General features: G+C 37.5%; 1 protein-coding gene across 1 annotated transcript in view; it reads left to right on the forward strand.

The window, feature by feature from the left end:
• CSMD1 (CUB and Sushi multiple domains 1) overlaps positions 1-19,991 on the forward strand; it is a 1,093,428-nt gene that overhangs the window by 735,420 nt on the left and 338,017 nt on the right. The window contains exon 8 of the mRNA XM_053974810.1: positions 19,547-19,634. Within this exon, the coding sequence (XP_053830785.1) occupies positions 19,547-19,634 (88 nt within the window). The remainder of the gene's footprint in view (positions 1-19,546; positions 19,635-19,991) is intronic.

A 19,991-nucleotide genomic window follows, 5' to 3' on the forward strand; every position in this document is an offset into this window, starting at 1 on the left:
TTACTGGTGGTTACTGCTGCTACTGCTGTCACTGGTATAGCAATACCAGCCACAAATGGCAGTGCTGGTCTCCAACTGCCCTGCCTTCCCTCTTCTCACTATGGGGCAATATAAAAAAAAGACATAAATCCCAGTTACAGTGGGCCTATATTTTTCAAATACAGTATTCAGTAAATATTCAAAAGTGAGTATTTCCAGAAGACTACAATGCATCTCTTGTACCATGTGAGTAAATACATGTAGGACATAAAATCTGCCCCTAATTATTGACAATGCTTCTTGAATCTCTCTGATAAGTAAAGAATCATATAATGATAGAATGGTTTGCGTTGGAAGGAACATTTATGATCATCTAGTCCAACCTCCTTGCAATAAGTAGGGACATCAACTACAACAGGTTGATCAGAGCCCTGTCCAGCCTGACACTGAATGTTTCCAGGGATGGAACATCTGCCACCTCTACAGTGCTAGTGTTTCACCACCCTCATAAAAGAATCTTTACATCTAATCTGCAATTAACTGCATTTCAGTTTAAAGGGGCTGAAATGCATTGTTATAGAGATCTGGAATGTTGGAGTGTGTTGCTTTCTATGGGTCAGTTCAGTCTGAGCAGTGGTTATTTCACCTGCCTGACATTATACCATAGGCAGATGTCAAATAAGATAGCCCATTGTCTAGTGTTTTTGTTTATTAGTGTGGCTGCCACTGCTCTACAAATACTAACAGATTAATAAAATAAGATTGCTACAATCACAACCTAACTAGGTTTTACTTGTTACTTTTCTCAAAACAATGGAATTGGCTTTTTACATCAGTAGTCTGCATTTGATTCATATTTCTATTTAACAGCTGCAGGCTGTCAGGGATGAAATGAGATTTTCAGCTTCAGAAGGAGGAGCAAGTATTTGTTTTTAAACTGATCTCAAAATGAAATTGTAATTTTTAAGATACTCTGGGAGTGGCAACAAGAATATCTGCTTCAAGTTAGCTAAGGAAAATCATAGCAACTTCTTAGTACACTTGTGTGCTGAGACGGCTTCAAAAGGTTCATGCACAGTATTTGATAATTTCTGTCAATTATTTACCATGAGCTCCATTCTTCACAGATGTAAAGCTGAAGTGCCCTGTTAGCAGCTAAAAATGTGATACTGATAAAATGTATCTTGAAGTGGTTTGAAGACACAAGGAAACTTGTTCCATCAAGTTGAAAAACTTTGAAAAATCTAACACAGATTCTGATAAAGGAGTATTCAATTATTCTCAAAAGTTAATTGAATTTCTGGTTGCTTTATTGATACCATCATATTACATGCAAAACCTGATTATATTAATTGATCCATAAAGCAATGTTTTTTACCTGTGATTTTAAAAAAAACAACCACCCAACAGAGCAGATCATGGGCACAGTATACTTTTACTCATTCATGCAAGCAGCTGTAACTTTGAACTCCTTTGGGAAACCAACTTTAATCAATAAAATCCTACTGCTTTTTTTTGTGGTGAGTTTTTCAACAGTTATAAGGAAGGCATGCTGATTTTCAAAGGGTGATCAGTGGTCAAAATCTCAAAAAATGAAGTCTTGTGGTTATTTTCTTCTTTTGGGTCGTGGCCAAAATGATTGTTTATTTAAAGCTTGTCTTGATTTACTTACACTGAGGAGCAGAATATATTTGAGGAGTCAGTATAGCCTTTTTGCCCTTTTCCTTCAAGAATTAACAGGTTGACATGAATAAGTCACTGACTCTGTGTAAGAAAGAGGGAAAGAAATTATCAGTTTGACATTTCACCTAAATAAACAGACCCGCCAGAATGACTGAGGTTACATATTCAAGAGAGAAGTGCATATCTGACACATAGATGCCATAGAAAATTGTGATGAATTGCCTAGGGGGTTTATTAATTATTATTGTCACAGTGACAAGAGTAGGAGGGAACATGTTGCAGCTCAAATCCACCCTGCTAATGCCAATGAAGAGGAGAAAAGAGCCAAGCTGAAATAATGGTTTTGATGTTTTTGCTGTATATTTTAAAAATATCCACAGTATGAGATATTTGTATAGCTGCATGTCATTGTGTACAAAATAAAATCATTTATTTTAATGGTTTTTTTACCAAGATTCTCTATAACTTTAGACAGTCCCTTCAGAGAATTAACAAAAACGCTGGAGTATGTATTTTTATTTGGTGAAATGTTCTTCTGTGAGATGGTTCCCTTATCTACGTTATAGTGGTTTTCTCAACTGGAACACTGCCTATAATAACAGCAGTTATCGATAGACAATTCAGGGCACAAGACATTCTAGCTCTATTTCAAGTATGATCTGAATTACTTTGTGCAAAAAAAAAAAAAAAAAAAAAAGTCAAATTATGTACTACTGTTGTTCTATTTGAACTTTGGTTTGACAAGCATAATTCTGTCTTTTGAAATAGTGTCATATAGTATCCATTCTGCAGATTCATGGTATTTAAATATCTGTTTAGGTAATCTTGATAGCTACTGGAAGCTTTCAAATGAGTAATATAAACACTTGCACTTATATTTTTCAACCAAGTCTTCTTAAAATCCACACTTCCACACTTAAAAGTGTGGAAAATGTTAAAATGTTAGGTTGGAAAAAAATGTTAAATACATATTAAGAGAAAAAATAGTGCTTAATTTTCTGTTAGGTCCTTGATATGCAGTCTTGCATTTATTTCCCTGTGCTTACACACAATGTCAAAATTATTTTCACTGAGTAGAAGCCTGAAAAGTGTATTCAGTAATATAACTATAACTTAAAATAAAGCAAGAAAACTAATCCTATCTCTTGAATAAGACATTTTATACTAAACTGCTTTATACTAAGTTGTCAGAAAATGCTTCATCGTACTAAGGGTTCACAATTCTGGAGTCCCTTCTGGAATGGGACGCTAAAAAGGGAGTGGAGTTCAGCACTTTCTCTTTGCACATGTAGGGCAGATCAGCAGAATGAACAGTCTCTCTTCTGAACAGATGTACTTTGCACACTGCAATGAAAAAAAATAATGCTAACTGAATGAAATGATCACAAAAGTAAATGGCCAGAATCCATGTCCATTTTGGGTTTAGCTTTGTGGTTGTCCGTTGTGTATTTAGAAAGTAAAATGATTACTGAAGAAGCCACCTACCATGGGAAATTGTTAAATAGTCAATTTGGAGTTCCTGAGAGCTATAATTCTTATGCAGCTTCTGGGATATTGATAGACAGATTTCTTATAGATTTAACTTAAGAGAACTTTAATTGCAATAAAGCAAAGTTCAGTTGAAATATACTTGCTTTATTCCTAGGAAGGATGGTGCATCCCTCACAATCATTGTAACTAGACATTTGGTATTTATTCTAGCCAGTAAAATACAGTTGTTAGGATGTTAGGATGTTTGATCACACGATTTGCCATAGAAACTATATTTCTAATATACATGTAATTATTTAATTTATGACCAAACAAAATGTTTCTTTTATTGAAAAAGACAACTACTGGAACTATTTAGCTGAAATATTAGGCACAGAAATTCGATCATTAAAATTAACAGCTTTGTTCTATTAAACTTTGTGTCTTTGTCTGTCTCATCTCTTGTCTCCTTGAACCATGAGATAAACACTTATTTATAGATTCAGTGTCTTCCTGGTTCCTTTTGTTGATTATAGTGGGATTATTATTTTGACTGGGGCAGGTAGAGTGAATCACAGATCTTGTATTGACTTTGCTCCATTTAATCTATAAATATAAACAATAGAAAGAGTGAAATGTTAATGATCATGCTCTTTAAGACACAGACTAGAATTCAGTTCTACTATTGCACTAAATATGTTTGCCTTCACAATTCCTGCATGTCACCATGATCATACCTACTAAACCTGCTACCTGCCAATTTAGAGAACTTCTCTAGATTTTTCCTATTGGTATCAGAACATTTTCCTCAGCAGGTGCCCCCCCGCCCAAAAAAAAAAAAAAAAAGCAGCTCCTTCTCCTTTAATCTTCCCATAATCTGACTCATTGCCACTCATTGTCAGTTTTCCCTTCTAATCTTTTCTAATCTTGTTCATCAGAACTGTTAGAAATGTAATGTATTTGTAAACTTTGTAATGTTTTCATTTCAACAAGAAGGGGAGGGAGAGAACTAACTGTACTGATGTACCAGTGGGTTTATGACATGGGCATTATACAGAAAACTAAAGAAATTAAATTAATACCTCTGAAGAAAATCATCATCAGCTGGTGTGTTTCTTATTTTGTGATAATTTGTCTTCTTGATGATGTGCTAGAATTATTCTTAGCTTTTCTGTTCTAACTGTGAAAGAGAGACAGTGCAATTCTCAGTCCTCTTAACAGCTGACAGATATCACTTGGCATGTACAGAACTGTAGCTTTCAAACAGGGGAAAGTAGGCAGAAAGAAAAGACCCCTCACAATTTAAATGGTTTGAGCTTTAATTGGTTTGAACAGCTCAACAGGAAACTTCATGCATGGTTCTGGTCCTAAGGACTTCTTGTTCTACCTAAGTTTCACTTGAGAGGTGTCCTAAATGTTTTGCTCACAGTCACATTAAAAGTCAGAGGAAGGCCAGAGAAAAGATTTTTTGGTGTCAGTTCATCTTTTTTTTCTATAAAAACAGCACCCCCATAGACTATCCCGTAGTTAGGAGTTATTTTCTAATCTTAATCTCTTTCTCAGTGTCAAAGCCTATTTGGTTAAACCTGCAAATCCTGGACAGTGGCCTGATCTCTCTTTTTCTCTCTGTCTCTCAATTTAATGGAAAATTCTTTAGGTTATGCTGACAAATGAGATTATCAATGCATTATGCCCATGGCTAAGTGTTTTGTTACCTCTTCTTATTTGCAACACAGTGCTGAACATTTTACTCTGAAAGCTAACCGAAAATACAAAAATATAGTATCACTTACCAGACCAAAAAAAAAAAAAAAACCACCAAACAAAACAAAACAAAACAAAACAAAAAAAACCAAAAAAAACCCCAACAAAACCCCAGTAATGCATTGATTAACAAATGCATACCAAACAGCTAATTAAGGAAATGAGAATTTTATTTAAAGACACTTGTTCTAACACTTATTTATATATTGAAAAAATAAGAATTTTTGTCGCCTTCAACTTTATTGAAGAAATGGCAGTGCTTGGTAAAAATGCTAGATTGCTTTTTTTTAAAGGAAAAGAAAAAGACATCCTGGTGAATCAATAAAATACGTTATATAGTGGTAATATATTTACAAGTAAATAACATTGTAGGGTGAGTTTATAACCTGTTGCTGGTGAAAAATGGAGTTTTCCAAACTTATAAGCCACTGAGACGATACAACATGTTGGGTTTATTTCTTTTGGAAAGAATGCTTCTGGATATCCCATAAAATTGCTCTTTACTACTGACTCTTCATCAACTCTGTCATTTCAAAGTAAATTACTGACTTTCCTACAATTCTGAATGAAGCGGTATTGCAAAAACCAACAACTCTTCATGCTGAGCTGTGTGTTTAAGCTTTACACATAGTTTATTGTGTGATCTTCTAAGGGAAAATTTATAATGGTAATTTTGTTTTCATGTCAAGGTTCTGTTTTCACTTCCTGTCATGTAGTGTGAAAAATAAATTATATTTTTAAACAGTTTTTTAATCATTTGCCTGTCAGATAAAATCTTACCTCCCTGATCAATAATAAAATTTTATTTGTTGAGTTCACTGACACAATGGTTTTCATTTTCCTTGTGCTTGATTATTATATAATACAGATAGAGTAAAATATTATTTGTGACTAAACAGAAATACTTTGCAATCAAAATTTAGTCTTTATAATTGTTACAAAAGTATCATTACCTGCAGCAAGTCATGAAATGACACTGAGTTCAAAGTATAGTGTAAAAACTAACAATTAAGGAGCTCATAATACTGGTACATTAGTGTCTTTATTGTTATAAGGACTTTATAGGTTTGATGAGTGCTAAATAGTTTTACTGCAAGTAAGCCACAAAGATGGTAAAATGCAGTTGTTATGTAACGATGTGGGACAGTTTCTTCTCTGTCTTCCCCTCATGACCTTGAGCAATAGAAAGATATGATGTAGATCATTATTTAAGTTTCAGGACTGATGAAGGAGTGATATTTTTAAATTGGTAGCTTCCATAAATCACAAATTAAAATGAAAGTATAAAATGGGTTCTTAAATTTTCAGGCATGGATAAGTGCAGCTCAGCTAAGTCTTAATGAGTGATTTTATAGTCCTAAGGTATGTGGTGGCTACCTGCTACGACCTCAAGCAGTCGAGAAGCGCCGGCTAGCACTGCCTATAAGAGCCCGAGTGGCCGCCACGTGAGTGGGCACTCCAGGCTAATAGCGTCTGCCTCCCTGGCAATGCTGAGTGCTGCGGAACTTTCATGAAGAAGCTGGGAGTGGTTACAAGATTGACACTCCGACAAGGAGTGACAATCCCTGACTGACAGAACCTAGTAAGGAGAAAACTGGGAGAGGTGAAGAGATTGACAGGTCTGAGTGGCAGGAGCTCTCGTGGTAAACAACTTGGAGCAAATCACTGCGAGGGAAAATAGGGGAGCACAAGGAACAAACCTCACTAACATTAATAAAATCCCTGACTAAATCAACCCAACCTACAACAAAGGTATACTTATTGTGGTGACAATTTCTTAACTAAGAGTGAACATAAGGCAAACATATATTTCATTTGGTGGAACTGTATTGAATTATTGGTGAATTAATTGTCACTTGCTGTAAAATTTCAGCTTTCTAGAGTCATCAGGAGTTCCCTTGCACTTCATTTGGCAATAGTAGTGTTGTGTGTGGCCCACCAGTTGAAGGAAGTCAGACCCAGGTTTTCAGCCTGGTCAGCCCGGTTTTTGCAAGTTCAGTTTTTGTTCCTGGAGTCTGATGAATTAAACAGCTGTGAAAATTTGACATTTGCAATTATCAAAAGAGTCTCTACTTTTCATGATGCAGTTTTGTCTTTAATGACCTGAACAGTATCTCAGGAGGTCTGCATAACTGCCTGTGCATTGTGAGAGAGTGCAACCAGCACATAGACACACACACACACACACACACACACACACACACACAAACTGTGTGTGAGGAATGCATCTAAATCTGAACTGTAGCTTTGGTGTGACTTGTAGGAATTTCACCATAGAAATGGGGGATATAGAATATATATATTCTATTTAATATAGAAAATATTTAAATTAGAACTTACTGCTAAAACTAAAGTTTCACCTTAAACTTTTAAGTGGTATTTTAATCAAGTTTAGATTAGGGGTTCTAATCTATGTTAGTTAGCCGAGTCCTGTGTACCCCTGTGCATCCCCCGTGTTTCCCCCCCCGCGGATGTTGGCTCCAAGCTGCCTGCCATTGGAGCATCCCCCCGTCACTCCTGTGACCATTCCCCCGTCCAGTCCCGGGAGTTCTGTGTCTGTCACCCCGATCCCGCGATCCCACTCACCCTGAAGCCCCGTGTCCGCCCCTGCCATGTTCCCATTGGTCACCGTAGTACACATCATCGCCACGACGCCTGTCCCAATTGGGCGGGAGGGTGTCTGCCCTTCCTGTCACACCCCCTATATCATCCCGCACCTCCCGGGTCCCGGCTGCCATTTCCCCTACGCGGGCGCTGGAAGCGTGGGTCATAGCCCCTCTGCCACAGCTCTCCACGGCCAATAAAACCTTCCTGCCTCCCTCATGGGTGATTCGGACATTCCTTCCCTCTTCGCCTTGGGCCCCCATGTGGGGGACAGAACCCGGCAAGCCCCGACCGCCGCACCACAGCAGCGGCACACGGGAACAAGCGTTGAACCCAAGCTCCAGAAGGAGGTGGCGCCGAAAGGCGCTGGAGCTGCCTGGAGTCAGGAGGAACAACACACCGCCGCAAAAATCTATATGCAAATCTATATGCATAATTGCACTAAAAAGATGAATATTTGACAATTTTCCCTCACAATTTTTAAACACATAGTTCCTTAGCTATATGAAAATATACAGGGGTGGCTTCTGTAAAAAGCTTCTCCCATGTCCAATAAAGCAAATGCCAGCTGGCTCCAGGACAGAGCCACTGCTGTCTCAAGCTGAGCCAATCAGAGGTGGTGATAACACTTCTGTGATAAAATATTTAAGAAGGAAAAAAGAAAGTTATTAGGCAGATATAATTATGCTCAGAGAACACTGAGATTATGTGAGGAACAATGATGCAGACACCAAAGTCAGTGAATAAGGAGGGGGAGGAGGTGATCCAGGCGTGGGACCTGAGCTTCCCCTGAAGCCCATGGTGAAGACCATGGTGAAGTTGCCCATGGAGGTCAACAGAGGTAAATGTAAAATAAAATGTTATGAGTGAGCAGGCTCTTCAAGACTTCAAGAAAAGGTGGACTAGTAAGCTCCCAGACTGACTGAAAGCTGTACATCCGCTGAGTCTTAAATTGCTTCATTAAGCTTGAATGAAAGTTAAATCCAGCTGTTGGAAAGACATTAGTCAAAAAAATACCAAATCAGAACAAAACAAAGTGAGCAAAAAACCTTATTTTCAGTTTTATTTTTTTAAGCTACTGATTACTCACTAAGAATGGACAAAAAATTGTATTTAAATAACAGAAATTTATTTTCAGGCCTTGTGATCACCAAATGTCATGGTTTAGGAATAGCAGTCCCCAGTTTATTGATCCCCCTGCTATCAAAGGTCCAAACCATACACAGCTTCCCCACCCCTCCTCCAGCAAGAGACACAAAAGGCAGAGATTATAGATTGAGATAAAAAAATTTACTGGAAACCGCAATAGGATAAGAAAGTGAACAATGATACTAATAATGAAAACATAGAAATTAGAGTGATTTAAATACAAAAATTACTCACTCACCAACCCGACATGACCCTGAGACAATGAACAAGGGACATACAGATCCTCTGCACCCACACTTTTTCTTTCTAACCATAAACCATGCCCACTTTCTTCTGAGAAGTGAGAATGTCCCTAGATGTGACCTGAAGTGCTCTAGAGTGCTAAAGTGTTATAGAGCAACAACCTAAACACACCTACACAGCACTTGGCCCTGTCCCCTCACAGCTACTGTGAAAAAATTAACTCTGTCGTAGCCAAAAACCAGGACACTAAGGAATAACAAGGAGAAGTTGGACACACCAACTATTTTGGTCATAGCAAGTAAAAGGATATTGATAGAAATCCCCATCTGCTAGAAAAAGAAATGTCGTAAATATCTTGGTAAATTACAGGGAACCTGTATTTCTACCAAGTTGACAGCTGCAGTGTAGTAGGATGATGATTTCCAGTGTTTGAAGATGCTAGCGCTTTTCTTAAAAAAGCTAAAATAATTAACTTCAGCCTGTGATAGTTCTAGAGTTTTTAAATTGTTTCTGTTTCAGAAATTAGTGGTTTTTAATCCGACATTTGAAGCAAGCAGGGTGGTTAAAATACTCCTTTAGTATGAAGCACTAGAGAATTTAAGTTTTAAATTAAATCTAGCAGCTTGCCATGGCTTACTGAACTACTAGAACAATACTTTACAAGATTTGTTAATCATTTTGAAGAAACACAATGCCATCTGTAAGAGTGTTCTCTAGGCAGGTTTTGGATAATGGCTTCTCCTTGTGTGACTGCCTAGAATGGCCTTATGAGCCCAAGCCATCTGGTGTCAACATGACCATATTTTCCTATTCAACAATATTCTAGTATTTTAGTTAATTAATAGGTAAATTAGGGGGAAAAGAGTTTGAACTAGCTTCTTGTAAGCAGTTATGTGGTTGAACTTCAAAACTTTCCTTACCTGTCCTTGCTTTTTTATTTTTCTCTTTTCCATTTCTCTGGGTTTCAGTAATCTGTCACTTCTACATTACAAGTGTCACGTAGTGTAGCAGCGTGCAGCAGCAGTGACGATCGTGTCCAGGGAGGCCACAACCAATGGTAGGAAAAACAGAGAGAGAAGTCTCCTTGTTGTTTAGCAAGAGAGTCCATTTTATTTCCCCTCCCCCCCCCACCCCATGCCAGCGGGAGCATGGGGCTGAGGCCCAAGAGCCTGAGCAAAGCCCAGAGACCTCGAGAGAAGAGAGTAGAGAGAAAGCAGACCCAGAGCCATGGGGTTTTACCAGGTGTCCCGTGGGAGGAGTCTTAAGATCAGATTACAGCTTCCTCAGAATGGGAAGGCTCCACAATGTAGGTTTATATCTGTGTTTTGCTATTTCTGCTGAAGGACTTACTTAAAGAGTAGGATGGACTCATTATACTAAAAGTAATTTTCTAGCCTTCTAAAAGCCAGGATGAAATTGTATGGAAAAATATAGTGTTCTTTGTACTGTTGAAATACATACTTTTTTTTTTTTTTTGTCTTGGTATTTTAATTTCAGCTGTATTTTCTACTCAAATCTGTATTTTCTATCACATCTGTGATCTAACTTATTTATAAGGCAATATCTGTAACTTTTGTATACCCATATAAACAATGCCTTTGTATCTCATTATTAAGGTTCCAACTTCATACTTTTCATTTATGTCATTCTACAAAAGACATATCAGGAAAAAAAAAAAAGGAATGAAATCTATTCTGTATCCTCTAATTAATAAATGAATTATAATTTTTTAGTGAAGTCAAATTTATGTAGACCAAAATTATTAAAATAACTGTGACTTTATGTGTATTTTTATGTATATCAAACTGGTTTGCCCTTTTCTGACTGTGCCATAGTTTTAAAAATAAAATCTACTGCAGAGGATTTGGTGTATGCAAAGACATTTTTTATAAACAACTTTAACCATGACGCTACCTTGCTATTCTTTGCTGTAAGAAACTACAGGGAAACAGAGAAGATCTTATGTGCTGCTAAGTGCAGCACCTAAGAAATCTCCTAATAGATGTCTTTGCAAAGAAAAAAAAAGGTCTCCTGCAGTATATGTATTCTGATCATTAAAATCATTCACAAATCAATTATTTTATTTTGATCTGGGTTAAATCAAAAACTTTGGAATCTTGAAATTATCCTCAGAGTGGGGGTAACAGACATTTTAGAGAAAATGCAGTGAAATTTATGGTGGAAAATTTCATTCAACTAATTCTCCCTGTGAATATATTTGTGGATTGAAGCTGTCCCCTATAATCTTTCTTTTCTTCCATTACTTCCAACTTCCTGAATTCAAAACAACTGCAGTGAATTCAGCTCTTTTATACAATGCTGAAATATACCTTTTCTCCAAATATTGTCAAGACATCAAATACATACATTCTTTTTTCTTTTTCAGTGATGGCAGTATTCTGTGCTACATAAAAAAAGTAATTTCTAGTACACTTGATAAAGAATAATTTAAATATTTTGGTTTCATTTTTGAACCACAATTAATTAAAGACCAAAATTTTATTAGATATTTCTGTTAGATATCTAGAACTGTTAGATACTTTACAATAGGAAACCTTGAAAAAATAAAATGTAAATGAATGTAAATCTAAGGAGCTTAATGAATAACCAAATTGACTCTATTACATTAATTAGAGCATGTAATACCTTATTTAATTGAAACAGTGTCATTGCATTTCTGTTTGACTTCTTGACTGGAAAGAGGTTATTTACATATGTAAGTTTTTATTTTCATCATAATAGATAGGCAAAGTACCCATTCACTGCAATCTTGCTCAGTTTACAAACTTCATAGCATCCTAGAATGATTTGGATTGGAAGGGATTTTAAAGATCATCCATTTCCAACCCCTCCTCCCCCACCCCACCCTCGCCATGGGCAGGGATACATTCCACAACATCAGGTTTTTCAAAATGCCATCCAGCCTGGCCATGAACAGTTTAAGAGACATGGCACCCATAGCTTCTCTGGGCAACCTTTTCCAGTGCCTCAACACCCTCTAAGTAGATTTTCTTACTGACATCTAATCTAAATCTCTTGTTTTATAGTATAAAACTGATTCCTCTTGCCTTATCTCTATCTGGATGGGTAAAGTGTTGTTCTCCTTCTTTTTTTATAAGCCTTCTTTAGGTACTGGAATGTGTCTGGCTCTCAGTGGCCACGGGATGAAGGCTCGCTGGCTCGCTGTCCTGCTTGTGGCCGCAGGGCAGACACACGCGTGGCCACCCCCAATTCTCTGCCGAGACTGTCATGGGTGGCGGTGATTGCTGTGGCGTGGGTAGCACAGCAGAGGCACAGAGCACGAGGAAACTGAGGCAAAGGAATAAGGGAAGGACACTTGTCTGAGTCTCCAAAGATTTAATCTCGAAGTGGGGTAGAACAAGTGACAAATCTGAACCTGAAGGGTCTACTTTTAAGGGATAGGGGAAACACAGGGAGGACACAGCCTTTGACCAAGAGGAAGGCATTAAGGGAGGGGTGCAGGGTAAGGGCTCCCCAATAGAAGCCAACACGGGGAGGGAGCAAACCTTACAATCCAATTCTGCTTTGAGGAAGGGATGAAAGACAGGGAACACTCCAGAACCAAAGGAATGTGCTATCTTTGACAGACAGGAGTGAGACAAGGGAGCAAGGGAGGTATACAGGTGGATTGACACGTGGATTGACATACATTTTGGTGGGGAAAACTGTGGTAAACAACTCAGGACCGAACCATTAGGGAAGCCAAATGGGGTACATAGACTGAACCATTATAAACTTATAACAAGGTATATCAAAATATACTACAGAAGAACAAACTGTAAAATAACAGACTACCACACTGGAATGCTACAATGAGGTCTCCAAGGAATCTGCCTTCCCCAGGCTGAACAACCTTTGCTCTCTCAGACTGTCATTGTAAGAGGAATGTTCCAGTCTGCTGATCATCTTTGTGACCCTCTTCTGTGTCACAGCTTGTCACTCAGCTCTAGAAAAGCTGCCATTTTTTACAGTATCTTTCCACTGGGAATTTTAGGGTCTTTTGTCTAGCCTCCAGGGAGTATTTGTCAAGGCCTTCTTAAAGGTCATTCTTGCAATTTTTGGTTATATTTGAAAAGTATTCAGAACAAATTATGGAGGGAATGAGGGCTCCTGGGTTATCCATTTTTATTCTAAGGCTGGTGTTACCACTAGGAGAATGAGTAAATGTCTAAAGAGACTGACATAACTTGTTAAATTTGAAATTGTAGGTGTTGGAACCTGAAGCATGAGCACCCAATATTTTTTTAATAACATAATAGTCACTGAAGAAAGATAGGCAGAATAACACATCTATACATAATAATACTTATTGTGGCATGTGTCCGACTGCCAGTGATCTCTCTGACCCAGCTAGCAGTAAAGCAACTGGAGACCAGCTAGCAAAACACCCCGAGGGATCTGTGGGACTCCCTCTGGTCTCAGGAGCTCGAGGATGGTGTGGTTGAGTGGCACAGCAACAAGGAAGGGACGGGTACAACTGAAGTGCCAAAACTGAAGATATTTATTAAATAAATAAAAGGGTACAAACACGGGTGCAAAACAGCTTCAGAAGACCCTGAAGTAGGGCCGACACACATATACGTGGTCTCTCATAAAATGTTCTAGAAACCTTCTGGCCAACCACAGTCTGTTGATCTGCATGGCCACTCCCAATTGGTCCCAGTGTCCTTTGCTCCTCACCATAAGCTGCCTGGATGTCATCAGTTGTGGCTTCTTATTTCTTGAGGCTTGATGTTGGTTATCCACAGTGTGGCTGTGTGGCCAGTGTCCGGCCAGTCTGCTCCAGGACAAGCTCCCACAAATACTTTGTTTTGAAGTCAAAGCCTTCAAAGTATTACATAACATAATTTACATAAGCCTGAGTAGTTTGTTAGTGTATTTTCAGATTCCAAATACATCTAAAGCAGAAGATGGAGCATGTTTGGTGTAGGACTGATATTATAACAAGGGAAATTTCATTTAGCTTGTATTGCTGCATGAAACATCTGTTTCACCAGCCTTTCCTCCTGCTTAATACTGCTCCTTGATTAAACACTTCCCATATGCTGAGCTAAATTAGGATGTTAATGTATGTGGTAATTGTTTATTATTATGATTACAATATTTTAGAATCTGATTTATGTTTGTAGTTACTGCCAGTCTTTCTTCTTTACTATTGCATTAGAATCAGAGCATGCAAAACATCTTAAAGGAATTCTGAATTTCCTGTGTCATATATCAAGTAAAACAATAAAGATGACCTCCAAAGCCTCCAAAGCTGGAAACTGTATGATCCAACTGAGAAAACAGAAGAAATCTTGTTGATTCATTCTCAATCAATGAAAAAAGAATAGCTTTTATCAAGTAGAAATTTGAATCGCTAGTCTTAACTCTAGAGGTTGTATACAAAATGTAAATCTGTCAATCATGTTAACAAATTCACAGCTACTCTTCAATTATTTCTGCAGAAAGACCTGAGAATGTCTAAGTTTTGCAGTATATATAATAGCCTGACATGTTGAGAAATTCCAGAGTTAAGTCATGTACACTGAGAGTGCTTTGTCTCTGTATTACAGACATGTGTGGTGTGTGGTGGTTGAAGCATCTTTGATGTTCTCAAACCTGCTGTTAGAAAAAGAAGTAAAAAACCCCAAACCTGACTAGAATATTTTCTCATTTTTCTCACTGCCCTGTGACTTCAAATTTTTTTTTTTGATGTTAGTCTCATGGAATACTCACCATTTCCTCTAGCTGATGGTTCCTTGAAGAACTGGGATGCAGTATAAGGGACTATGTAAAGTAATGTCTTACTTTGATATTAGCCAGGATTATATCCTCTTTAACTTTTTTTTTTCTTTTTTTTTTTAACAGAGAGGATATACTGAGAATGTACTAAGAAAATATTGGGAGAGGCTGGTCCTAAATTTATTTGTCACAATTACAAGGTTATGGATATTTAGTTTATATTTGCATTTCAGAGGAACATTGTTAGAGTTTTAAGATAAATCCTGATAATTAGTGCATTGTTTTGCCGAAGGTTTTGCATACTTTACATTTATTTATAAGCTTTGCAAGCTTTAAACAGGAATATTACTTTCCATTTTCATTGACACCATTGTTTTGAAATTTTTAAATTCTAAAATGTAAATTGAAATTATAGTTAAAATACACTCAGTCTCTGAATGAGATTTGAATATAAAGAGAAACAAATCAAGTTTGATATGAAAAATATGGGAAAAACAGAAGAAAGATGCAAAAATAATAAAATACCTTTTAACATCCTAGGTAAATGAAACTTTATACAGTGCAGAAAGAGTATAAACTAGACATGGGTCTTTCAAGAGCACACAAAAGTATTTTTCCTCAAAATTAAACCAGTGAAAGGTTGGTGACTGGATGCATAGAAATGATGTATCCAGGAAATGCTTGTAGAGGCTGCAAGGTTTAAATATATTTTGAAAGTGAGATACTCAAATCAATGATACTTGCTCCTCACATGTTATGGCTCTCAGTAGCTATGGATAAGTCTTCATAGTAGTGGATAAAGTGGAAACCTGGCAGGATTGTAACAGAGGAAGACAAAGGTCTCTGACAGGAATTTGTTTGGGCATCTATTTTCAGTCTGAATGATAAATGTTGGAGCTAAAATAAATCTTAATACATAAGTTTTAGTTAAATTCCAAAATACTGGCAGGTAAATGTTTTAAGCATAATATGTAAAAGTACATACTTAACTGAGCTGAAGTCTCTGGTGTCTCTGAACCAGTAAAGGCAATAAATTGTTTTACAGATTTGAGAGATTTATTCTTTTTTTTTTCCCATCTGGAAAGATAAAACCAGGCAGGTTTGTTTTACAGGGGATTTATTTTGTCAAGACAGCATGTCATGCAAACACCATCTGTTAAAAGTACACTTGACAATTCACTGGGGAAAATAAAAGCTAAAACCTGTGCTATGTTTAACAAGGCCTATAGACATCCAGGAAGATGTGTTGAGTTCCAGACATAGGATGCCTGTCCTAATCAGAGAGATTGGCTGAACCACTCTGCCCTGATATTGGTATGAGAGCGTGTTGACATCTTGTGAGAGTAAAGTAGTGGCTGAGAAGAAAATTTTGCAAAGGTTGTCATCCATTTGGGAAGATAATTTCATACTGTGCTATGACTAAGGTTTCATTTAGCATTTACTGATATCCCAAAGTACTTAGGCATTTTGTATATACATGGATCTGTAAAAGGAGATGGCTTCACTTCAATGTGATGTGTGATGTCCTTAAAACATGGTAGCAAAGGTAGCATTCTCCACCTTGTATAGCAATTGTTACCACAAGGTTCATGTTTAGTAAAGTTAGTAAGTTGAATAACCATATCAGTTATCAGTTGTTTTGCTTATGTTTGTGTTTTGGTGATTCAGTAGTCCAAACTGGATCTCATGTCCACTAACATAGCTGTGGTTCTCTACTAAAAGTAGCAAAAATTTGACCTTTTTTTTTTTTTTTGAAAAAGTGAAAGAAATATTAGTGGGGAGAGAATTAAGAAACATCAGTGTAGAAGTAGGCTGCTTTTGTAGCAAGACCTGGTTTTTCACTATAATTGCATTTCAGTGCTGACACTTTTCAAGCAACTACAAGATTAAACTTTCAGAATAAAATATATGAATACTCACTAGTATACACTTTTTCTGAAAGCCTTTATTCATACACAAAAAACTTTATCAATCTAAGTAATATTAGTGAAATTAAAATTAAATTAAATTAAAATTAGAGAGTCTTCAAGATGGTGAATTTCATGTGCTATACATGGACAAAAGTCCAGATGAGCTGAATTTTTACTTGTGTCTGGCTTTTGTATTTAGAAGGAAATATAGGAAATATTTTTTTAAGTAAGACATTATATTTTCATTTGTGTCTTCAAAGAAATTTTTGATATTATCATAATCTTTCTTGATGTAGTGTAAAGAACAAGTGTGCAGGACAATAAGTAGTGTTAAAAAGATGGGGATAAAGAGAAGACTCCTGTATTCTTAAGACATTCTAGATTAAAAAAAAAAATAAAAGGCAAATGCTGAAATATACTGTAATTGTTGCAGCTTCTCTGCTTCTCTATAGAAGACCTGACTTGTGCTCAGGTCAAGAACTATGGTCCATAATAATGCATTGTCTCAGTTGTATTTTTGTAGTGCTGTAATACAGTTTTTTAGTTCATTGAATCTTCTCTTGTAAATTTTTGGATTTCTGTATAAATGAATTGTCCCTGTAGCTGCCAAAACAGACATGAAGACTTATAGCTCTTAAAATCTGATTGTGTGTATCCTATTTGTCACCACTCCTTTTGCTGCTGTATTAAATTTGAAAGCATATCACTGTGTGGGAAAACCAGCTGCTTTTTACATCTAAGCTCTCATCAATTTTCAGCTGTAATGCTGTCATCTGTAATCCAGTCGGACTTGTGTAATTTATTTTGTGCACCTAAAAAATTCCAATTTTTTTTTTTGTTTTGTTTTAAATTCAGGAAGAATGTTCTGTCCTTTTCTTAAAGATTTCCCAAAAATCTTTTAAGATGGAAAGTATGATCCACAAATTTCTACTAGTTCTGTTTTTTGTGAAGGAAACAGAAAGACTGGAGGCATATAGCTGTAGTGGGTTGGCCCCGGCTGGGTACCAGGCACCCACCAAAGCCTCTCCATGACCCCCCTCCACAACTGGATGGGGGAGAGAAAATACAATCAAGAGTTCATGAGATGAGATAAGAACTGGGAAAGATCACTCACCAAATACTATCACGGGCAAAACAGACTGGAATTAGAGATATTGTATTTATACTAACAAAATCAGAGCAGGGTAATGTGAAATAAAGTAAGACCTTATAAAGACCTTCTCCCACCCTTCCATCCTTCCCAGCTCTACCTCCTCCCCCAGCTGCACAGGGAGATGGAAATGGAGGTTATGTTCAGTTCATCACACATTGTTTCTGCTGCTGCTCAGGGAGAGGATTCCTTCCCTACTCCAGCATGCTGTTCTTCCCATGGGAGATAATTCTCCATGAACTTGTCCAGTGTGAATCCATCCCATGGCCAGAAGTCCTCCCCAGACTGCTGCAGAGTGGGTCACTCTTCTGTGGGGTGCAGTCCTGCAAGGACAGGCTGCTCCAGTGTAGGTCCTTTACAGGGTCACAAGTCCTACCAGCAAACCTGCTCCAGCGTGGGCTCCTCTCTTCACGGGTCTGCGGGACCTGCATCTGCATCCCTATGGGTCCCTATGGGCTGCAGGGGCACAGCTGCCTCACCACGGGCTGCACCACGGGCTGCAGGGGAATCACAGATCCAGTGTCTGGAGTACCTCTTCCTCTTCCTTCTGCACTGACCCTGGTGTATGCAGAGTTGTTTCTTTCACACATTCTAACCCTGCTTTTCTCTGGCTGCAATTACAACTACACAATCACTTTTTTTTAGTCAGTTATCCCTAGATGTTACCACCATTTCTAAATGGCCCAGCCTTGACCATCAGCAGGTCCATTTTGGAGCTGCCAGAGATTGGCTTTGCTGGATATGGAAGAATATTCTGGCAGTTTCTCACAGAAGCCACCCCGGTAGTTTCCCCCTCCCCATCCCGCCCCTGCTACCAAAATCTGGCAATGCAAACTCAACACAGTCTTTATGTCAGTTCTTCCTTTTTTCAGCTGGATGCACCATACGTGTATATGTGCAAGATAAAAAGCACATGGGTGTTCGGGTTTTCTGTATATCCGATCTTCTGCTTTACATCTTTTGTTTATGAAGAATAACTTTTAACTTCTCATTTTCCTTAATTCCCATTTTAGTAGGAAAAAAGGGGACAATGTTCAAATTGTTTTTAGTTTTGAGAGTACCATAAGTCTGGACATCTATATGCATAGTATCATTTAATTATCTGACAGTCTGGATGGAGAAAGAATGGAGGGCAAAAAGAGTGGAACAATATAGGAAATCTTGTCTTTCATTTCTTAGCTGAAAACAAAAAATAGAGATGTGAGCCTCATTTGCATGAACACATACTCAGCTGGCTACAAGTGCATTGTTCAGTGGGGTATCCTGTATATTTTTTGAGATTAACTTTATCTTCAGTTGAGGTAGTGATTGGTCAAAAGTGGACTCAATGATCTTGGAGGTTTTTTCCCAACCTAAACGATTCTGGGATTCATAAAAATGTTCCTGCTCTACAATTTTACAGTATCAGAGTTGGGTTCTTGCCTTTTGTTTATTTTAAATCTTATTACAGACAGGTTTTATTATGAAGATTTTATTTTCTCTTATACTTCTTAACCTTACAGTGGTGTGTTGAGAAGATTTCAGAGGGTGATTTCATGAAATGGTTTTTTTTGTCCCATCTGAGGAAAACTTTGAACTCTAGTGTATTCATAAAAAGAATTATTGACTGTTGGAAATCAATCATTTCCCACAGAAGAAAAACTTTTTTTTTTTTTTTACCATAATGAATGAAAATAAATAATACAGAAATAAATCAACTATGTGGGTATTCTTTTTGGCAATAATTTCCACTGGTTCAAGAAAAAATGTTAAAATATGGTTGCATTCAGGCAATGGCAGTTCATGCATGGGAAATATAGAGTCATCTTTAGAACTCCATGCCTAATATGTTTTTTTCTTTACTTTGCAGTGACCCAGGGTGGGGATGCAATTGCATCTGATACATGTCCTGATCCTGGAATTCCTGAAAATGGGAAGAGAGTAGGCTCTGACTTCAGGTAGGCACATTTAATTTTCTATATGGTCAAGAGGGAGGTATTTCCTGTTGCATTTATACACAGCCTGTGTGCTAGTTTGAAAGCAAACCAGTGAAAGTCAGAACTACAATTTAATAAGAAAATTAAAATAAAGGCAGAAAACACTGGCTTAAACTGACAGAGTCAGGATACAACCTGACATCCTGTTGTTCAGGGTGGTGGTAGCAGTCTGATTAAATGATGGCTGCAGACCTATTGAAGTGATAGATGTGATTCTGTTGAAGTGGTGATCCTGTAGAAGGGTCTGATCTTCCTCTGAAGGTCCAGTGGTGGTTATGTAGCTCTTGTCCTCTGCGAATTCAGTGGATAAGGCCACTT

This window comes from Vidua macroura, chromosome 3 (assembly GCF_024509145.1).
Source record: "Vidua macroura isolate BioBank_ID:100142 chromosome 3, ASM2450914v1, whole genome shotgun sequence".
NCBI lineage: Eukaryota > Metazoa > Chordata > Aves > Passeriformes > Viduidae > Vidua > Vidua macroura.